Source organism: Loxodonta africana, chromosome 2 (assembly GCF_030014295.1).
Source record: "Loxodonta africana isolate mLoxAfr1 chromosome 2, mLoxAfr1.hap2, whole genome shotgun sequence".
NCBI lineage: Eukaryota > Metazoa > Chordata > Mammalia > Proboscidea > Elephantidae > Loxodonta > Loxodonta africana.
Genome location: NC_087343.1, coordinates 184,817,408 through 184,840,931, shown reverse-complemented (window position 1 = coordinate 184,840,931; position 23,524 = coordinate 184,817,408). Strand labels below are relative to the sequence as shown.

The 23,524-nt window shown below is 36.9% G+C and overlaps 1 protein-coding gene across 4 annotated transcripts in view; it reads right to left on the bottom strand.

Moving 5' to 3' along the window:
- Positions 1 to 23,524, bottom strand: part of TENM2 (teneurin transmembrane protein 2) — a 1,060,479-nt gene that overhangs the window by 951,515 nt on the left and 85,440 nt on the right. For all 4 annotated transcript variants that reach the window (XM_010592330.3, XM_010592333.3, XM_003404644.4 and 1 more), the window contains exon 2: positions 14,680 to 14,955. In XM_010592330.3, the coding sequence (XP_010590632.1) occupies positions 14,680 to 14,955 (276 nt within the window). The remainder of the gene's footprint in view (positions 1 to 14,679; positions 14,956 to 23,524) is intronic.

Here is a 23,524-nt window from a genome sequence, read left to right as displayed (position 1 = left end):
TGCTAATTGAAAGGTTGGTGGTTCAAACCCACCAGCCACTCTGCAGGAAAAAGATGCAGCAGTTTGCTTCGAGTTGGAATCAACTCAATTGACAGTTTATGTGCAAACCAGTATGTTTTCAGTCTCTTTTGTGTGTTCTTTCTCCTCTACATAATATTTAAGGGATACTCAGAGTGTGCTCCTGGTCCCCTCCTTACCTCACTCTACCTTTCTCCCTGGGTAATTGCATCTACTTCCATGGATCTATCTACCTGTCTGTCTGTCTGTCTATCTAAGTATCTATCTATCTACCTACCTATCTACACATCACTGTTATGCTGTTGCTTCTCAAATAGGTGTCTCCAGTTCAGACTTCTCTACATTCCATTCTTAGTAAATACACAACTTTCCACATTTTCCTTCTAATTGGATGTCTTACATTACTTTACAATGTCCAAAATGGAACTCTTGATCAGTCCCCAAATCCGGTTCTTTCCAAGTATTCCTCTCTTAGTATTTAGGAATCCTTTTAATTGTTAAAGTAAAAAATCCTTGATAACTTCATTTAATTGTTACAGTAAAAAATCCTTGATAGCTCTTTTTGATCAGGTCCTACATTCAGACCATAATCAGTTCTGTATGTCCTATCACCAGAATGAATCTGAAACTGTTTACTTCTCTACCTTAGTGAAGGCTACACCATTTTCCCTAAGTTTCAGAAGAAATGGATAAAAGAACTGCTAAAGAACTCAAAGGAGTGGGGGTTCACATGTAGCTTGAAGGAACAAGAATGGTTTCATAGTGGACTTGGCATCTTAGTTGTCCCTTTTGACAAGGGTGGGAATGTGATGGACAGTGGGTGCACTGACAGCAAAGGGCACAGGATGAATAAAGACACTGGAGGAAACAGTATGCTCTCAAAAAAGAAAGTAGCCCAGTCAAACTGGAGCTGAAAAAATATTTAGAAGAGAAGTGGGAGCAAGGGCTAAAAACAGAAAATTGGATTACGTTGTCGAGGGTGTGAAATACCACAGTGGGACAAATTAAGTTGATTTGTATACTTCCTGGCTTCCCAATGTGCCTTGCTGTTCATAGTCATAAATGTGTTTCAGCGGAAGTGGAAGATGGCCTGTATTCTCTTAATTGTTCTGCATTTCACTAGGGTCTTTACCATTCTTAATGTACAAGGGGAAGCCCCAGAATATAGGAATTTTTCTACTCTTTTTTTCTGTAACATCAATTATTAAGCAACACTGCGTATTAGCAGAGGCATATGCTTGTTATAATAGCAATTGCTTCCACATGATTATTTTCAGAGTATTTCTTTATGTACTGAGGTATTTATCTTACTGCATGCAGAACTACCTATTTTGTAAAAATATCAATAGCAGGGATACCACTGTGTTTATGATTACTAACCTCATTGAATCAAAGGCACCATAGATGGAGGAAGTTTTAAGAATATTTAATACATCATTTACTCAGTTCTGTCTCCTCAAGGTGCCTTGCAGATTGTCTTAGCAGATGTGAATTTCCTTTCATCATGTAGAATGCAATTCTATCCCTGGCTTGTTATAAATTAACAATCTGAAATAAAGTCCTGCATTCTGAACAACAGCTGAGATATTTAATATGGGAAAAAGTCTCCACTCAAAATGAGCTTTTCTTCTTTGGTTCATGCAACCATTTTAAAGGATCCTCCAGCTAGCCCTAATTTTCAAGATCCCCAAGTCAACGTTATTTGAAAATAATGCAGCTCGTCTAGAGTTCTGGCCAACAGAAAATAAGTAGCATGATTTTGAAAATGTAGCCAAGTGATTTTCACACCTGTAAATGAACATTTTAAACCATCTGTATAGATAACAAAATACCATACAATAGGAGATTATGGTGACTTACTCTGGACTCACCCTAGACATTGTAAAAAGTTAATGCCAATTGAAAAATGAGAAGAATCATTCCAGCCTCTTCTCATCTGGAGAAGAAATATAAATCATAAAAAAAAAAAGAAATATAAATAGCCAGTAAACAGAAGGGAAGCTCCTCAGCCCTCACACTTACTAAAATAAAGGAAACCCAAATAAAGACATTTTCATTGACACAATGGAAAAATATTAATGATAATTCCCAGTGATTCCTGAGTGCAATGAGTGTATGTCAGGTTCATTCAGATATAGTGCTGGTGCAAGGGTCAACTTCTTATAAGGCAACTAATTGGACAGGATTCCAATTTTACATAAACTTGCATGCTCTAATTCTACTGTCGAAACGTATCCTAAGGAAATAATTACGATGTGCGCAGGAATTTAGCTATGAGGATTGAATGCACTGCACTATTCCTTAGGGACTCAAATTAAAAACAAGTTAAATGTGTAATGAAAGAAGATTGAAGAAATTTATTATGCTAAAGTATACTATGCATCTTTTAAACACTGCAGAAAATATTGCTTATAGTATATTTAATGACAAAAATGGTTTTAAAAGAATTTGTAATTTATGATGTCAACTATGTAGACATATTATTTAAAAAAAAAAAAAAACATTGCCATGGAGTCGAGTCCAACTCATAACGACCCTATAGTACAGAGTAGAACTGCCCCATAGGGTTTCCAAGGAGTGCCTGGTGGATTCGAACTGCTGACCTTTTTGTTAGCAGCCATAGCTCTTAACCACTATGCCACCAGGGTTTCCTAATATATTATAAACATATAGACAAAAAATAAAATCCCACCTGTAATTAGCCACCCAGAAGCAACTAGTTAATATTTTGGTGCATAATTTTTGTCTTTGTTAATATATTATACACATACACAAAGACAAAATATATGCACCAAACTTTAGTTACTTCTGGGTGGCTAACTACAGGTGATATTTTATTTTTCTTCTTGCTTTTCTGTATTTTAAAATACATAGACATTTATATATATGTATGTATATATCTTATTTTGGACATCAGAAAGAAATTAACAATAAAAAATCACCTACTTCAGCAATTGTTAGGACTAAGGTAAAAAAGTAGTAGTATAGTGGTTCTGTTTTATTTTGGGAATCCGATGAGCTGATATTCTTTAGAAAGGGATGGATAGGAGAACATTTTCTATCAAAACCTATGAGATCTGGTAAACTTCTTTACTCTCATTAAATAAAGAATATTGAAAATATCAAAAACTGGTACTCATCTTAAAAAGTTAAAAATAACAATAAAATACACCTCAAAACTTAAAATGAGGAAATTACAAAGATAAAAATGATGAACTTAAGGGAACAGAAAAAAAAAATGAGCAAATAAAGACAAGCAGAAAGCTGGTTTTATGGATTAAAAAAATAAATAAATAGATTCTTTCAAGCCTGATTAAAAAATAATGGGAGACAGAAATACAAAAGATTAAAAATGAAGAGAGAGATGTAACTACAGTTGTAGGAGTAATTATAAAAATTATATGAGAATATGACCCAAGAAGAAGTAGCAAGGATTTAGAAACAGAAACAACTTTGAAGAAACTATTACCCAAACTCTATGGGGCAGTTCTACTCTGTCCTATAGGGTCGCTATGAGTTGGAATCGACTCGACAGCACTGGTTTTGCTGGGTATAGTTTTGGCCAAGGTTCACCCACAACCGCAGTAACTCCTTTAAAAATGATAGTACAGCCCTTTTGCCTTATACATGGCCATATTTGATGTTAATTTATTATTTAATCATTTATTATTATAAGCACTATAGTATAGCTATTATACTGTATTGCACGTGTAAACATATAGACTTGACTCTAAGAACACTCCTTACGCTGCTTTGGTGTGCGATTGTGTGCCTACTGCTGTTTCTTGTTATTTAGCTTCAAATGAGATGCTTTCAAATTTTAATCTCTTAATTCAGCATTCATTTGCTCCTCAGGAGTTAATTGAAATAACAAGAAGCAGGACTTTCATAGTTCAGGGGTTGCTTTGGTCCTCCTGCCTGGATTACTGCTTCACTCCTTGATATCACTGCTTCTAATTTTACCACCCTTGTGCTCAAACCAGTGGCTTCTGTGTACGTGTTTACTAAATCAGATGCTTCCTAATACATGACAAAAAACCTTAAAAACAAAAAACCTGAAAAACAAAAAACCTTAGCAGCTCTTAAACGTCTATTTGATCAGACCTTTTTTAAATCTTTAGGATGAAATTCATAGCTCTTGGCCATCTGGCTTCAACACATCTTTTTTTTTTTAACCCCACTGCTGTCCAGTGAAATGGCTATGTTCCAATTAGTCTGCCTAATGGCTGCCCAGAACCCGTAGAGTTGAGTATTTTTGGAGGAGAATTTTCCCTGGAAAGCCATCATCATCTTCATCCTACTTCCCATTCTTCACCATCATACACACTGGTTTTCCTTCATGTGAAATATTCATCCTTTCATCTCCACTCATATAAGCCCTGACCCTCATTTACTACCTAATGACACTCTGCCTTCTCAAAGCTGTCCCTGTTATACCAGGCTGCTTACATACATGTTTATTTTCTTACTCCGCTATCAAGAATGGACAGGCATTTGTCTATAGGTAGCTTGGGGTGCTTGGTTTCTTCAATAAATAATAAATATTTCTATCTATGTGTATTAAAAGTGAAAGCTGACCAAGGCATTTACAGAAGACCATATTGTTCTACAAAATAGGAAACGTACCAAAAAATAACACGGTACGATCAGCACAGATAATCATGAGCAATAAACTTCTAGAAAGAGAATCTAACGGGTTGCTGCAAAATAATGGATTAGTCAAATATGCCAAGGAGAAGCTGGCTGCTCAGGCATCGGCTTCTGGCAAATAAAAAAAAAAAAAAAAAAATTGTTGGAATTGGGAGGAAGTAGCCTCTTTTATTCAGATTCTGACTTTTCATTAGAAAGGATGACACGGTAAGGAAATAGTCCTTTTTTTTTTTTATATAGCATAACTAGGAGTCCCGAGGTAGTACAAATGTTTAATGAACTTGGCTGCTAACCAGAAGGTGGGAGATTGAATCCACCCAGAAGGTTCTCTGAAGAAAGACCTGGTGATCTATTTCTGAAACACCAGCGGTTGAACATCCTGTGGAGCACAGTTCTACTCTGACACACATGGGGTCCCTGTGAGTCAGAGTTGGCTCCATGGCAACTGGTTTTGTATAATTGGTTCAAGTTATCCGAGTCTTTAAAGAGCATGCTCCTTGGTCCAAGATAAGCAGATCAACACAGGTCTCCCTTCTCTCCCTCTTCTGAAAGGGCTTCTGACTTTTCACTAGAAAGGATGACATAGTGGGGAAATAGACCTTGGTATAGTAGCATAACTAGGAGTCCCGAGGTGGTACAAGCGGTTAATGATGGCTATAGCACTTATCTTGGCCTTTTCATATAGGGCCTTACATGACCATCTCCCAGTTATCTGACCAGGTATTACAAACCTAAGGCTCCTGTAATAAATTACCACAAACCAGGTGACTTAAAACAATTGTTATCTCACAATTCTAGAGGTCAGAAGTCTGAATTCAAGGTACTGGCAAGACCATGTCCTCTCCAAAGGCTCTAGGGGAAGATCCTTCCTTATCTCTTCCAGCTTCTAGTAACCCCAAGCATTCCTTGGCTTTTGATAGCAAAAACCCAATCTCTTCCTCTATTGGTCACCTGGTGTTCATTTCTCTGCATCTGTCTCTGTGGGTCTTCTCTTTGTATAATGTACTGTATGAGGGCCCACCGCTCCAGTATGACCTCATGTTAACTAATTACATGTGCAATGATATCTGCCCTTCTCAATAACATCCCTTCTCCTAACTGATGCCCTGCTCTACCACACAAACAACAGACACACACACACACACAAAGATACACATAAACTAGACACACACACACACACACAAAGATACACATAAACTATGGGTCTGCACAATGCTGAGCTTCTAGCAATCACTCCCTAAATTAAAAAAAAAAAAAAAAAAAATTGCCCTCCAGTGAATTCCAACTCATAGCGACCCAATAGAAGAGAGTGGAAGTGTCCCATAGGGTTTCCAAGGCCGGAAACCTTCACGGGAACAGGCTGCCACATGTTTCTGCCACAGAAAGGCTGGTGGTTCCAACCGCCAACATTTCTGTTAGCAGCAAGTGCTTAACCACTGTGCCACCAGGGTTCCTTCCTTCCTAAATCTTTACGGCAATAAAATAAAAAAAATGATCCCCCAAATTAAAGTTATCTCCTTACCTGAGATTTCTTAACTATTCTTTTTTAACACAAAAGAAAAGTTTGGCTTCATTTTATATGTGCCTGTATTAAAATATGTATGTTTAACCAATGCCCATTGTCTTTCAAATATCAATTTTCTTGATATTTTTATTCATTTCAAAGATCCTTTTGAATTAATCAACGTGTGATAGCATATTTCTTTCATAAAATACAGTATAAAGAAATATTTCCTAAACCTCCTCCAGTGCCTAGGTCTCTTGATGTAAGTTCTCGCCCCCTTTCTATGTTCAACATACACGGAAATAATGCTGTCACGTTACTCTTTATATTTCTCTTAGGACAGTATAAGCCTCCATGAAAGTTAACTCTTAACCTTCTATTTTCCAAAGAATGCCAACTCAAATATATTTCAGCTCTTTTTCATTAGTAAACATGCTTGCACTTCAATTATCCTTTCTCCTTCACAAATATCCTTGGAATGGTAAGAGAACTGACAGCATAGGACATTTGTTAATGACACATCCCTGAATAGGACTTGGGTATTCTGCTTATTTACTTGTAGAAGAACATTTCTTGGTTTGCAGAGCATCATTTTTTTGACTCTCACTCGTTCGGATACTCAGCATTATCCAACATTACGCCATGTCTTCCTCTCTCTCTCTCTCCCTCTCTCTCTGTCTCAGCTTGCTGGAGGTCTGCATATATCACGGCATTTTCCTCTTCTAGCCTCAGCTTTATTGCCTTCTACTTTTTTGTAATGGACTTATAAACCACTTACCTGATCAAAACTGAAGATAATTAGTACGGAGTCATTTTTTTGACTCTTTAAACGGCTTTCTCCTGAAAAGCCTGAGGGTTTTCCTCAATCAGGGAAAGAAGCTACAGTTCTTAAAGTCAATGTTTCTCTCTATTTCCTAAAATCCACCTAGATATTTTTATACTAAAACAGCTTTAAGTATATGTGTTAAGTCAAGGATTCAGTCCTTAATTTTTCAGTACTTGAGGGTATCAACTTCAGAAGACGGAGGTGATATTTCACCCAGGGATCACTGCCCCCTTCCCACATGTAATCATTTTATTACTTTCCAAATTAAAATGCCTTTTATTTCAGTTAATTGCATTTCATCTGAGGGATTTAAATTCAATTGTCTGAAAACTATTTCAGGAATTGGGTATTATAAGACTCAACCCATTTCACAGACGAGTGAAACCCCCGAAAAATGAGTACACATCACTATTGTAAACACACGTTAAATTAAGCTAAGATAGATGATTTCTAGCTTTCTTTCCACCATCTTTCATTATCTCTGGTTTCCCTAACGTTTGTATGTAACTCAGGGTTGGTAGATAACTCAAGCATTCTGCAAAGGCTAAGCCAGACATTACATGAGCAGAGTAGCCCGGAGGGAGCTCAGGTGACTCAGAGGAGATGGGTCCTTCTAGAGCTGCATCAGTTACTGCTTCCAACTCCATTTGTCCAGAGGGGAAGCTGGCCAGCATTACTGGGTTTTATATTTCAAGAGAAGCCAAAATAAAAATTTTGAATATGAAATCTCCCCTTTTAAAATGTTGGTTGCTAACTTTTTTAAAACAAATAAAACAATTTACGGCTAATTCAGCCCATGGACTCCCACTTGGTAGCATCTGTTCTTGATGAGCCCTTATATCCCCACCTCTGACTATTTAGAGCCCTGGAGGTACAGTGATTAAGTGCTCAGCTGCTAACCCAAAGGTCGGAGGTTTGAACCCACCAGTGCTCTGTGGGAGACAGACGTGGCCATCTGCTTCCCTGAAGATTACAACCTTGGAAACCCTATGGCACAGTTCTACTCTGTCCTATGAGGTGACTATGAGTTGGAATTGACTAGACGGCAATGGGTTGGCCATGTTTACGGAAACCAGGAAAGAACAATTGTCTAGGCAGTTTTTTTTTTTTTTTGGTTAGCATCAAATAATACTCAAAATTAAATCACAAGATACATTTCCATTTATGTATAGGCATATATACATAATGTCTACATAGCTACACATTTCTATCCCATCTACTAACCTGTTATAGGTAGCCCCCAATTTGTCACATATTCAAATTATGACAGACTGCACTTAACGACCATCTTTTTTGTTGTTGTTTTTTGTATATCTTGTCATTAGTAATATGTACTACATACAATGTTGCAATTTGTAATTTGCTGACATCATCATTCTCAGATGTTCACTTGCAAATTTTTATATGTAATATTTCCAACCTCCAAGGACAAATAAAGATCAGATTTATAAAGATACTGCTAATAAAAGGCAATAATGATGAAAACTTTAAAAAAAATTAGAGATATTTGAAATACCTCAGAACCAACTCATGATGGAATGTTGGAATGGAACCCCACCATAAGTCCGGAACTGCCTGTACTTGAAATTTTCTCCTTCCATTCACTGTGTTCCAATTTCAGAATGGGTATTTGAAATGTCTCACTACTGCTCGTATGTTCTTTCAAAACCCTTTATCGGTTTGATATTATTTTCTGTGCAGTTTCATTCTGATTAGGCTGTCTGTTGGAAATTTATATCAACTTCATTAGTACCAATTTACTGTCTTTATTATCTTAATTCTTGATTTGTGGTATATCTCTCCCATCCATTATATAAATTTAATTTGATCTTTGACAAACAACAACGACTGAACAATAAGCAAAAAGTTAAGAGTTTCCTGACTGAAGAGGCTTGCAACTGTGAACCAAGAAAAGCATTTTGCCTCTCACCCTTTTACTGCCTTTGCTACTCAACTGAAGTTAAAGTACTGATATCTGGAACTCAGCAGCTTAAAACCAAATGATTATCCACCAAGTCCAATGTCTCCCCCAAGGCCTAGAGATTACACGTGTAATAATCAGGCTGCCCTTGCCAAAAGAAAGGCTTAGTGCTTCATTTTATTTATTGTATTTATTGAATGGAGCCATTGCTTGATAGCCTCTGGGAGCATTGACAAACATGAAAGAAACCACCAAAGTAAAGAAAATATATATAAATAACGAAAGCCCATGCCACTAAAGTTGACAATCTGAAACATGCAGCAGTGAAATAAGGCCCGTACCCCTTTTACTTCTCAGGCACTTTGTTCTTCTTTAAAAGGCTGTAAGCATTGCTTAATCTGCCGAAACCTAAACCTCTGAAGTTTTATTCAGGTCCATTTGGAAAATATTACTTCTTTCACTTCCGTGATTAGGTATCATGCCATGTGACCAGATGATTTTCTAAAATGTTGCCTCTTGTTCTATATTATTATCAGTTGTATTTAGCATTGTGATAATCACATATTTAAGACTCCCATTAATAAACATAATTCTTAAATAAGCTACTGCTATAGTTTTTTTTTTTTTTTTTTATGAAGATAGCACAGCACTGGGCAGCATTTCATTCTGTTATATGGCGCCAACTCAATACCAGCTAACAACAGCAACAATAGTTTTTAATACCTGGACTTTTAGGGAACTGAACCAGTGTTTTTAAATCAGAGCACCCTGAAAAGGCAAGACTAAGGACCTATGACATTCTGTTCCCATGTCCTTTGTTTTTCAACCCATGATAACTTATTGTACTTTCTTCTCTCTTTGAAATTTGCAAATCTGTTTAAAAAAGAAAGGTTTAAAAACACCATTTGAAATAATTATCATCAAATAGCTTTAAAGTTGTTTTGTTTTCTTTTTTTTTAAAAAAAAAAAAAATTGTGACAATATTTTCTTTAGCCTCCACAGAAATGATCTTTTCATAAAATTTGGCTGGAAAAGAAATCATCCCAACATCAACATCAACAGTAGAGTCAAATATTAACATACTTTTTGGTAGCTACATCTTTTGCTATTTTTTACCTCCAAATTTTTGCTTTTATTAAGACCAAAATTATAAGTCCATGGCTAATAGTAAGATAATATTAAGTTTTTAGGTCTGCTACAGACATTTTCTGTGATTTTTACATATGGGTTAGGGGAGAGGAAAGGAGTAAAGTGGTCCATAAAATTAAAAAACAAAAACAACAGCAAAAAAAAACTTGAGTATATAAGAGTAGGGGGAGAAGAAATTTACTAGCAGGTCATTCTAATGCTAATTTATTGAGGAGTTGATTTTTGAAGACAAAGGTAGACTTCAGAAACTCAGCTCATATGGCAAATGAGTGAAACTTGGTTGGTGGCAGCAACCTACAGAAGCTCTCCTGGCTACCCCAAGGTAAACACTTCCTTCTCTCAGGGTTCTTTCCTCACAATGCTAATTTATTGAGGAATTGATTTTTGAAGACAAAGAGGAAGACTTCAGAAACTCAGCTCATATGGCAAATGAATGAAACTTGGTTGGTGGCAGCAACTTATAGAAGCTCTCCTGGCTACCTCGAGGTAAATACTTCCTTCCCTCAGGGTTGATTCCTCACGCCTCAATCAACATGCAGTAAGTACCCAAGTGTGTTTAAGTCTTCCAGAGGAGACAGAAATACTGCAGTCCTCTGCCAAAAGGACTCACAGTCTAACAGAAACTGTATTCCACAGTCACACTTACACAAATCCATTACGTGCCCAGAGCCAGCTTGTTCTATAAATGCATTGTGTGAAATACAATGGAATTAGGCTAACATTTATATCTTCGACCTCAAGGTGCAAGATGAGGGATATAACTTTCCCAGTTGACAACAGATGAAACTGAACACTGTCCTTATTAACTTTGAGTGGAAACAGAGAGAGGAGGGGGAGAAGAATTTTCTCAAAGCCTTATCCAATGACAGGTTCAGTTGCCTGTGATTTCTGGTTCCTACTCCACAACCAAGCTTATTTTCTTTGTCTTATTCTTTTTTCTTTCTGGATTCTCAATAAAATAACTGAAACTGAAATTATGCTAGGTAAAAAAAAAAAAAAAGAAACCTCAAGGATATTTTTAAGCCCCAAGGTGAAAAAATTGCCTAAGGGAGTCAAGAGCACATAGACCAGATTTTTACAGTTGTGTTATCCAGCATTTTTAAGAATGCAATTAGTTATTCTTGTGTATTAGTGACTGCCCCACTTTCTTCATAATTCAGGTGATAAGCAGGGCCTTGGAGAGGACATATTTTAAGTAGGACTTTTATTACCAAAAAAAAAAAAAAAAGGTACGATTTTAATTTAAAGTCACTGGGAAAACCCTTTCTATAGATATGGTCAAATTTCACAGAAGCAAAAACTTGGCCTAGCTGTTCTCAACTCCCATTGCCATTTCTAACAAAGCCATTATCCTTTAAAAACAGAGTTAAAGAACCTGATAAGATAGCCTGAACCTGAGAGTCCTATCTTTATTTTAAAGCAACCCAAGTTAGCACAATGTTGATTTGATGGTAGTACAATGAGTGTGAGATGCAGAACTGCAAGGGGTGATAAGCCTCAAATGTCTACACTGTAAATAAAAAGACAAATTAATCTGTGTGTTCAGGGTGACGAGACCTTCAAGTTACTTTTTTTTTTTTTTACAGTGGCCATTGAATTGAATCTGACTCATGGCCACCATATGTATGTCAGAGTAGATGTGCTCCATAGGGCTTTCAGTGGATGATTTTTTAGAAGATTACCACACCTTTCTTCCGTGGCACCTCTGGGTAGACTGGAACCCCCAACCTTTCAGTTAGCAGCTGAGCTCCTTAACCATTTGTAGCACACAGGGCTCCTTCAAGTAATTAGTAAGTCAATGTCACAGCATCACACAGGAAGCCCAATCAACACTGGTCCAGCAAAACTATTGGCAAAACCATAACTTTTATTGCAGGATTTTGATGGTGAGATACACATTTCATACCATGGAAAGAGAAGTTGGTTTTTGAGATCTGTCTTCCTTGCTAACTATGCTTAAGAAAATTATAATCTAGATTTTTTTTTTAAAGAAAGACTTTAAGTAGATACTGTGCATATCTACGAACCCCAACACCCCACAATAAAACATAAAATAAAAACATATGGAAGCCAGAGAGAAGAGTTATTTTATGATCATATATCCTTAAAATCTTAAATTGAATTAGAGAGCTTCTTTCTCAAAGTATAGATTCTTGTTACTTCCTCTTCAAGAGAAGCATACCTAAAAAGTTATTGATTTGGCTCTGAAGGACGCAACGTTTATTATGGAGGAAGCCATTGCTGGGTACAAGTGTGAGAAATTAATGATAGCTTTGTAAGTGTCCATGCTGTGGTGTGGAACCAGTGGGGCAACTGTCAATCTATATGATAATACATTCCCAAACTTCATAAAACCAGTGATGTGAAAAAGCATTGATTTCCTTGTGAGCTAAACAGAATTTGTCAGAGAGAAAGAGCAAGAAGTTTGCCAGAGTTAACACCTCACACTATGGAGTAGCTTGCACCTTGCTATTTATTTGCTTAAAGAGTTTATGATGTAAAATTTCTTACTTTTATTTCTAGCCCCAAATGAGAAGATAACACACATTGTGTACGTCTTTTGAATCTGTGGGATATTGAAAAATTTAAAAAAACAAGAAAAGGAAACACATTCTTCCTGCACATTTTGAAATGACCATCTGTCACCTAGCTTGAAATCTGGCCTCAGCACCTCTCCTGTGCTGTGCCAGACACACACACGTAGATAGGTGTTTGGTGCTCCTAAGCACACTTACCTTTATACAATTCTGGCTGCTTTATAACTAGTACTACCAGACAAATTGAGAGGATGTCTGTAAGGGTTTATTCTTAACAGTACGTAAGGAAGTTGTATAGACTTCTCCAAGGTGAAAATTGTTTAAATATGAGTTTTAGGTAATATTGGAAAGAAGTAACTACCATTGGTCTACCAAAGACATCATTAGTTATAAAATTCTCCTATCCATAACAGTTCAAGCTAAATCCAAGGCAAGAATTTTTTTTTTTTTTTTTTTGCTCCCTTTGCTTTACTGGAAGCCTCCCATTGTCAGTTGAGTTTTTGAGATACATGTGGCTAAAAAGAGGGGTAATGGGTTTAGATTCTAGAAATCATGTATCAACAGTCAGCTTCCTATACACATGATGGCCATGAAACCAGTGAGAATACCAACCATGGAAGATTTCCTAAAAATGCCTTGTTTAAAATGTGCTGTTAAGTTTTTGGGTTTCATGACACACTCTGAAGCTGAAAAAGGACATCAGTAAATGGATTCAATGTACACCTTTATAAAGACTTCTAAAAGGAATTTCTTATCATAGAAGCACCATAGAGTGTTGAATTTTGTGTGCCAAGTGTCAGAATTTTGTTAAAATTCAAAAGGAGTCAACTGCAGATTTTTCCTTGAGAGTACACCTTGATTAGCTACATCAACGGAGGCATAAGTAAGACACATGCCCTTGTCCCCACTGTAGAATAAATTATTTCAGAATTAAACATAAATTTAAATGCAACAAAGTGACATCTTTTTGACTCTGTGTGACTTACCCAGGAAATGATGTATTTCCAACGGCGGTTAGAGATTAAATGATTTAACTCTACTTTTGCATTCACAACAAGCTGTCAGCTTGCAAAGCTCTTTTTCTTTTTTAAATGCAATAAAATACTTAAGGCTGCTCTAGCAGAAGTTTATAATATTTTATATAAACATTCTTAACTGATCTATTTGTAAACATTTTAATGTTAATTCTTTTAGCAAACACACAATACAGTCATACCAAACCTCATAACATTTGATGCTTTCTTCATAGATCAGCCGTACCTAATGCAATTTAGCTTTAAGAATATGTTTTTGACTAAATACAGTTCTGACTCACTAAGAAATCCACAAATAAGCACCTTATCTCTTTAATGACTTGCTTAGGCTTCCCTGTATTTACCGCTTAATGATCGGAAGCATTTAATTTTCAAAGTTTCATTAAAAGCCACCTACACAGCTGATGGATAAGCAATGGTGATTTGTGGTAGGAGATGTGGGAAGCCATTAACCTACACAGGTACCTAAGGGAAAAGTAAACATGTAAGAGAACACTTTTTCGAAGACAAGTCTTCTCCTATTTGTCATTATTAAACTCCAGCACATCTGGTCCAAGTTTGATCTTCAATACGGATATGAGGCATTGTCGCCTGGATATGAAAGTCTAAAGATAAGGTAGGATGCTTAAGAGAGCTTCATGAAAAAAAATAATAAAATAAAATAACCCAGGTTGCCATTTACTGGGAAGGGGAAATCAATGCAAAGACCTAGAAACTTTTGGAGAGAGAACATTTCTAGGTATAGGTCATAGTTTATCAAGTGGCCTCTTTTGCGATGTAATTTAGTTGCTAATAAGACCCAGAGACTACACCTGAATACCGTGTTATTAACAAACTGTCATTTTAAAATTCTCTTCCTGTGTGATTGAGAATTGCTGGTTTATTTTCCCCCAGTTGAGAGTAGGTGGACAAGGTAGATTTAAAAGAAAATGAATAGTTTCACGTGCCTCTTATATTGAAAAAGAAAAACAAACAAAAATCCTAAGCCCCGCGTTGTGCAGTGCCCAGAACATTAAAAGGTATTTAAGCGGCAGGCCTACCGTTCTCATCATCCGACTTATTCTCGTTGTCAGAATCAGTCAGAGTCAGGGCGGAGTTTTCCCGACTGGACAGGCCGGAACTGCGCCGGGATTTTATTCCTCTGCCCCACAGTCTGATGGCGTGTTCTGGAGACATCCCACCCTCGGTATCGGAGTCGGCATCGGAGCCTGTGCTCAGGGAATAGCCCTGGTGAAGAATTCCCATGTCGGAACAGTAGCCACTCCGGTGCGGGGAGGGCTCACAGATTCCCAGTTCTGCAAGGGTGAAGTTAGTTCCTAGGGCAAGGACAAAAGGGTGACAGCTTTAAATTGGGGAAACACTTCATGGAATTAAAATGTATTCCTACAAAAAGCAAGCAGGCACATGTCCCACTCAACAAATATATCAAATTGCCCTAGTATAAAAGAATAGGTCTGGGGCAAGAGTGTTCAGGATATTGGGGTACATTTGAGCATTCTTTCCTAAAACTGAATTTAATCTTACGTGTTCCCTTTTTTGAGGGGGGGTGGGGGGCTCAGATTTATCCCCCACTTACCCCAATATTGGTGTCATAATACTTAAAAATCTTTGAAATAAAATCTGAAAATATGTGCCCTAGGATTGAAGCTAATCTTACATGTTTACTTTTTTTTTTTTTTGGTCCTCTGATTTAATTTCAAAAATGTTTAAGCATTGACACTGTCATCTAGGTAGTACTATGTTGCTGAAAAAAACACTGGGTTTATAACAATAGCAAATATGTACCAAGGGCTTACCTTGCTCCAGGCATTCAGCTATTTATTTACATATTTTATTTTGCAACAACTTAATGGAGACGACACTAATATTGTAATGATTTTACAGATGAGGAAACTGAGAAAAACCTGGATTGTAGCCTGTAGCAAAACCTGTAACTGATCCTTGGGCAGCCCGACTTCAGGCCACACATTAAGCATACTGGTGAATGTCTTCCCTGAGGCTGGAGGACCAGGATACCAGTCACTAGCTTTCATCTGTCAACAACCTCATCTGTGCAAAGTCAATTATTCTTTTTCACACCTGTGACATCTGGGTAAGAATCTCTCAAGTCTCTCTCAGGGTCACTAGTATGTCATGCTGTATATGTGATAATATATGCCAAACCTGTTGCCGTTCAGGTGATTCCGACTCATAATGACCTTATAAGACAAAGTAGAACTGCCCCCATAGTCTTTCCAAGGAACACCTTTTGGTTAGCAGACAAGCTCTTAACCACTATGCAACCACGGCTCCAAAATACCCTGAAGTGTTTTGTAAATGGATATATAGAAAATGTTACTTAAATAGCACCCTAAGAATGAAGAGGTACGCCTTTTATGTTATAGACGATACCAAACAATTGCTAACTCAGTTGAAGGGGCCCTAGGTGTACAGTGGTTAAGAGCTCAACTGCTAATCAGAAGGTCAGCAGCTTGAATCTACCAGCCGGCCCTTGGAAACCCTATGAGGCAGTTTTATTCTGACCTATAGAGTTGCCATAATCGGAATCCACTCTATGGAAATGTTTTTGTTTGCTCGTTTGTTTGTTTTAACACAACTGCAAATCACAAGTAGTTTTCCCCTGTGAAAATTCCATATGTGCACCTGCGGGATGTGTGGGTGTGGGTGCAGGTGCATGCTTTGATCGGAAGCAGAAGAGGCATTTGTGGAACACTTATGTTGCTGTGTGTCAAGTATTGGGCTAGATACTTTACATGCTCCATCTCATTTAAATCTCCTGATAACCCGTCACTTTAGGTATTAATATCACCACTTGTAAATGAGTAAACTGAGATGCAGACAGGTTAAATACAAAGGCAAGTGGCAGATTCAAGGATCAACCCTAGGTCTGTAGACCCCAAGCCTCTGCTATTTCTGCCATGTCAAGTAGCCTGAATCAAAACCAACCTGGCAAAAATTTTGTGCAGTAAATGTTCTATTCATCTGTGCACTTTACTAATTTAGCTTCTTAAAAGACATTTTAAGGCACCCGTACAAGGCAGATGAGATTATATGACCCGTTCTTTTTATTAATGTATAAAACTGATTTCTGTTGTCTTTAATCAGCTCGTGGTTAATAAAAAAGTATAATATAGCAAAGAGATGCAGTTCTATGCTATAAGTGAATAAAACTTTATAAAAACCACTGAAGCCTGGGGCATACCTACTGTATGCATATTTATTACATTAGGGTCATTTCCTGTCAGACATGTCTCCAAACTCATGATATAACCTGACACTCTCTGGTAGTCCATGTACATGATACCATTTTTCAGCTTTTATATTAAAAAGCATCAAAGAACCGTTTATATTAGCCTAGTGTGACTTGAATTATTAAAAGACACGAGTATTTTTATTCTGAGTTTTTACTGTCCTTTCTTCACTGCATTGAACTTTCACACCCTTATTTGGCTGTGTAGATCCAAATTCTATACATAATTGTCTCTACAGAGTGAAAGCTATTCATTGGAGAGCTAAAAAAACAACCAAAAAAAAAAACCAAACCCAGTGCTGTAGAGTCGATTCTGACTCATAGTGACCCTACAGGACAGAGTAGAACTGCCCCATAGAGTTTCCAAGGAGTGCCTGGCGGATTTGAACTGCCGACCCTTTGGTTAGCAGCCATAGCACTTAACCACTACGCCACCAGGGTTTCCTTGGAGGGCTAACCCAAGCAAATTTTCCTGTCAGCATTGGGTGATTACCCACTTCATATACAGGAGAGAGGGGAGTCCTCACTGCCCATTGGCATAATTCTAAGTCTTGTTGCACAGTTCATCTTGCTGTCAGACATTCTCTGCCCAGTATATTCTGTTCCATTTTATAGCCTTGGTGATTAGGTATTTTCTCATAATTGCACCCTAAAAATGTATTTCACACTCTATAAAACTGAAAAGTACTGAGTTCAGCTATATCTGCTATTACAATAGTTTTCTTCCTATCTTTGCTGTTTCTCATTCTTAAGTAATTGGAAAAAGTCTTTTAACATTAGTGTTCTTCCCATTGTGTCTTTTGAGTTCCTATTCCTTTCAGAGACATGAAATACATTGCTTCATTTTTCCCACAATAAATGTAAACATACCAAACTAGAACATACATATTTTTATTCCAAGTATGAGAATATTTACCTATATAATCCCATGTAAAATGAATGGGGTGTATATGTATTAAGGCAACTTTCCTGATGATTTTTCAACATTATATGCATCTCGTTACCTAGAACTTGCTTCATAATCCTCCTGAGGGAACTGGAAACATCCCAGGACCTTGAAATATTGTGTGAAGAAAGGAGTTTACAGAGTATCCCACTTGCTCTTTATACTAGGTACTAGAGATAACAGTAAGTCTAGGGCATGCAGAACCATAGAATAAAAATGGCACCCCTCCTTTGATTACCAAATTTACTTGATGATAAGAAAAAAAATACTGTTTTATGTTAAAACAAACTTGAGGGTATCATGGAGCAGGTAAAATGTGTATATATTTTAAAAGTAACCACAAAAGTTGAAAAAGTACACCTCAAGAAATTCAACTTTAAGCTTATGTATGGCCTCCAAGACCTACAAGAGCAACATTGCAAAGAAAATTGGTAGTTCTGTACTGAATTCACCAGGAGAAGGTAAATGAGTAACTTCACAATGGCTCATAGAAAGGCACGCTTTCCTTTAAAAATAAAATTGTTTCTTCAAAAAGCTACCTTCTAAATTCTTCATTTTCCAGTAGGACCATCTCTCCCTAGACCCATCTTTTCCCGCAATTACTGGTTTGACATCTTTCTGTCCTCAACTAACTCAAAGTAATAGGAACCTCATTCCAAGTACCTGGGACAGATTCTGGAACAGGTCTTTCCTAGGTTTGCTGGCTTAACATATGATGCTGGCAAACCCTCTGCACAGGAAATCTGATCTACCGTTTATTAAATAATTCAACAAATATTTATTGTTACTAGTTCTGTACTAGGCACTGGGGATACAACAGCGAGCATTATAAAAAATACAGTCTTTGACATTTACAGTCTAGTTGAGACAGAGATATTATTCAAAGAATCACATAAACAAAGAACAATCTATACAGTGATAAATATGATATAGGGAAAGGACAAGGAGCCATGAAAAGTCATCTCTAGTGTCTCAACCCATCATCCTGTCACAGCTTGCCCACTGGGTGGTCATCTGGTGGTGGCCTGGACACTCCCAAGGATGGGGAGTTTGCTACTTAACCCCTTCAGTTTGTTCTTACCCACACCCAGATTTCCTAAACGTTGCACTACATGAATTGATTTTTCATTTATCAAATCATATATCAAAACAAAAAATTGATTTTCATGTAGTTCATCTCACAGCTTAAAGCCCCATATTGTATGCTTCTGCTGAGAAATGTAAAACAGTATGGAGAAATTTTAATACTATGTCAACTTACCATTACGCACTTTGCTGTTTTACGTAAGACTGATTTTGATCTAATTTATCTTGTGTAATTATGTCTTCTGAAGCCCACGGTAGCTTTGAATGGGAGAGAGAAGACTGCCATTATTAAGTGCTGTCGAGCCAATTCCAAATCATGGTTACTCCGTGTGGCAGAATAGAACTGCCCCATGGGGTTTTCTTGGCTGTTATCTTTACTGAAGCAGATAGCAAGGTCTTTCTCCCTCAGAGCCTCTGGGTGGGTCTAACCTCCAAACTCTTGGTTAGCAGCCCAGCACTTAACCATTGTTCCGTCAAATCTCCTTGAGAGAAGGCTAAACCAGAAGACCAAACCCATTACCATCGAATCTATTCTGACTCATAGTGACCCTATAGGATAAGATAGAACTACCCAACAGGGTTTCCTAGAAGTGACTGGTGGATTCAAACTGCTGACATTTTGGTTAGCAGCCTGAGCTCTTAACCACTAGTAATTGTGTAATTCTCCAAGCTAAAGTTTCTAATAGATAGCAGTCAACACTTCACTTCTTCTTTACTACCTTGAAGAAAGATAAAGAGGAAGTAGGGACTGCCAGTATTTGATGAACGCTTTTTTTTACCCTCTTTTTACCTCCAATTTCTATGATGTCACTGACTAAAGTGGATATGAACCATGTGTCAAGCTCATTCATCTCAGGCATGTGTTTTTATGGCTGTTGTCAATAAACATTTCAATGTGGCCCCTGTATTTACCTGTCAAGGCCAGAGTCAATATTTTTAAGAATGAATGATTACACAAAACCTATGACATTTATATCATGCATTATTAATACAACTTAAGGTATGGGGAGAGAATGTTAATGAACAAAAAGTATTAAGTGATCAGGGCTAGGGACCACAAGTTTTTAAAAAGAACCCTCTTTATAAATCTCTTTTAAGTTGTCTTTTCCTTCATCATAACCTAAAGAATAACCCAGATCCTCACCAGATTCTTCTTGAAAAGAAATTTTGCAATGGATACAAAGACTCAAAATATTCCTGTCCTTTGACCCAGTAATTCTATTTACACAGGCAAGTTTAAGGTAAGAGTGAACCCATGGTAGTGCATAGTAATCATGGCTTTATTTTCCAAGTTTTTTACCAACTACTCACACTTTGAAATAACCTTTAACTAAAAGAAGCACATATGTAGTTAAGTCAGAATTATCATGTCATGGTAATACCAGGGAATACAAATAGCACTGAAAATGTCAGCATTTGCACAGATTTTCTACTATGAGGGCAGGAAGATGCAAGTTAACTGTAGGAATGGGAAAGTGCAGTATAGAAAACTTCGTCATCAAATGTTCACTGTCTAAGTCCTTTCAATTTAAGAGAAGGAATTTCACACGGCAAAAGCAAAAGTTGGTACAACATGAAGATAGTCACTAATGACCACTTATGAAATCAATCCTCACCCATTCCTGTCCACTGACTGCTAGTATCTCTCCTCATATCAACCATCATATTAAGGTCTATGTTAGCAATCACTCTCTGATATCAGAAAGTAATATGGTTCCAATCCTAGATCAAGCTTCAAAACTCGTGAAGGTACAAGATTTTCATGTAGTCCGTGAAACAGATACTAGAAAACAATAGAGTCATAAGCAAGGCCACAGAATAACTAAGATCTAACAAAATTAGGCCAGTTAACTAGAGAAACTAGAAATAGATGCTGGTATGATGATGAATACTTAAAAAGGATGTTTGATAGACTTCTGATTCTGGACCAGGATGGAGCTGAATGTCAAGCCTTCGTTTCCCCACCAGTGTCATTGGAAGCCTCATTGGGAGTGGTAAGGAAGTGGCTTTCTCTATCCCAACCAGGATGGTATCTGCAGAGGGCAAGTAGGGGCTAGTCTGAAATCCCACCTCAGTCCAGGAGTAAAAAGCAGCCCTACAATTTATCCCCCCAAAGTCAAAGTAGGCCAGGTGGGAGACCTGGACTTTCACCTCCACCTGGCAGTCACACATCCATCCTCCCCTTTTTCCACGACAGAAGATTTAAATAAGCTCCAGAGTTTCATAACATAACACTTAAAGTATCTAGTATAAATAAAAAGCCCTCAAATACCAAGAACCAGAAATATCTCAACTTGAATGAGAAAAGATAATCATTTAAATAAAAGGTTAATGAGAAGCCCTTAGAAAAATTAATGAACCCATCAAATATTTTTGCAAAAAATGATTCTCTATGATCATGCTGCAAAATGCAAACCTAAAGGAAAAGATGTAATATTTGTACAATCATACAGTTTTGCCATAAAGTGTATATCATAACCCCCACAAAAATTACGTTCTTTATCCCTTTGAATAATTATTGCATAGTTGGAAGAAGAAATTTTATTAAACGTAAAATAAAACAGATTAAACTTGATAATCCGTTTTCTTTTTTCAAGATAAAATTGTAATAAATTATTTTTACTATTTAGTGTGAAATAGTGGGTCTTTCAAAACATAGATTCCCTTTTCAGTGGCCCTTTCCTAGGGTCATTTACCCCAAGATAATGAGAATCTCCTATAAACAAGCACAGATTACCTCTCTTGAGCAAGTGTTAGAGTCCACGTTTTAAAGTCAGGAATGAATATGAACTCTAAGTTTTTCTAGCAGCTGTTTAAGAAAAAGATATCCATTATAACGTGTTTAGTTCTTTTTGTCACAGTAAGTGAAATAATTTGACTGAATGTCTTCAGCTTTTGCAACATATAATGTTATCAAGAAAAATACGGCAATTTTAAGTGATATGACAAAACTTTTATTTCTATTTGATTAACTGATACACGGTACCTAATTGTTACCTCAGCTTCATTAAATGTTGAATGATTGTAGACAGGTATGAGCTACAAAAAAGTAACCTGTAGTTACCAACTACAGCCGTAGCATCATTTTCATTCAAATCTAAGAACCTATGTATTTGTATTTACATTGATCACAACTTTGAAGGCCACCAAAGGAACTACTTATGAATTCCAATGTTTTATGCTTCTGTGTACTAAAGTTCTTCACATAAACTCCCTCTTAATGCCCTTCTAAAGTTCATCTGCTTTTACACATTCAAATAGTTTCTCAAATATTAATAAAACTGTTCGCCAAACATCCTGTTGTTTAAAACTACAGGTGTACACAGATTATTATTCATAAAAGCTTAAGTCAAATATTTATATTTCAAAAATGAATTTTAAGAATCACACTTTTCTTTTATGTGTAACACCTGAAATGCTAACATTTTTATACTTCTAAACTTTAAGAATAACTGTTTTAATCTCTATCTGAATGTCTGATGTGTCAATACTATTACAATTTTGTAACTAAAAGTGTTCTAACGTAAATAACCACATTCCAAGCCAAGGAAACACCAAATGGCTAGCGAAGGGAGGAGAGTTGCCAGCATCCCAGGCTGCTCTGTAAACTGGATAACTTTCAAAAGGAGAGGTGAGTGTGCCATTCTCCTCTTACATGGTGGCTTTTTCACTTCTAACCTGAACAGAGCTCGGTATGGAAAGCCCCAAAGCAGCTGTAACAAAGGATCCTGCTGAAAACTTGCCGGCTTATAATTAGAAACCAAATGCCCAGTAACCTAGCTAGCTGGAGCCTATCTCTGCTGGTGAAAATTCCAACAAGATTAAGAATCAACTCCAGTTCTAAAAACTACAGCAATCAGTTATCTTATGTGAGAACATTACAAATGTGTGTATTCATCGGACTATGCGAGGCTGCCTCTCCAAGAAATTTTTTTAATCAGAAAAAAGTAAAGTAGAAAGTTAGTTCTTGTATTCTAGCTGTCCTATGTTTGAGAATGACTACTATATAAGCTTACATTTACTGAGGGTTTTATAATGTGACAGGCACTGTTTTACATTCTTTTACGTACAGATTTCCAATGCATTAGGATGGCAGTCCTATAACATAGTGGCACAGTGGTTAAAAGCTCAGCTGCTAACCGAAAGACTGGCAGTGTGAATCCACCAGCTGGTCCTTGGAATCCCTATGGGCCAGTTCTACTCTGTCCTATAGGGTCGCTCTGAGTCGGAATTAACTCAAGGACAATGGGTTTGGTTTATACGGACTAGGTTAAAGTAAGTGGGAGCTAGAGTCAGAGTGTTTGTTTTGAAAATATCTGTTAACCATGTAATCTTAGAATTAATTACTTCTGTCAACTCCTATTTACTCATTAATATATGAATGTTAAACACCACATAGCTTCATGGGATTGTTGTGAATATTGAATTAGATTAGGCATAGAAAAATGCTTCGAACATTGTCTTCCACAGAGTAACCACACAACAAATACCTATTACGTTGATCATCAGTTTACAGATGAGGACACCTCATCTATTGCTTTAATTACTATAGGGTTATTAACACTTGCTAGTTCATTTTTTTTTTTTCTTGAATTAATTTTGA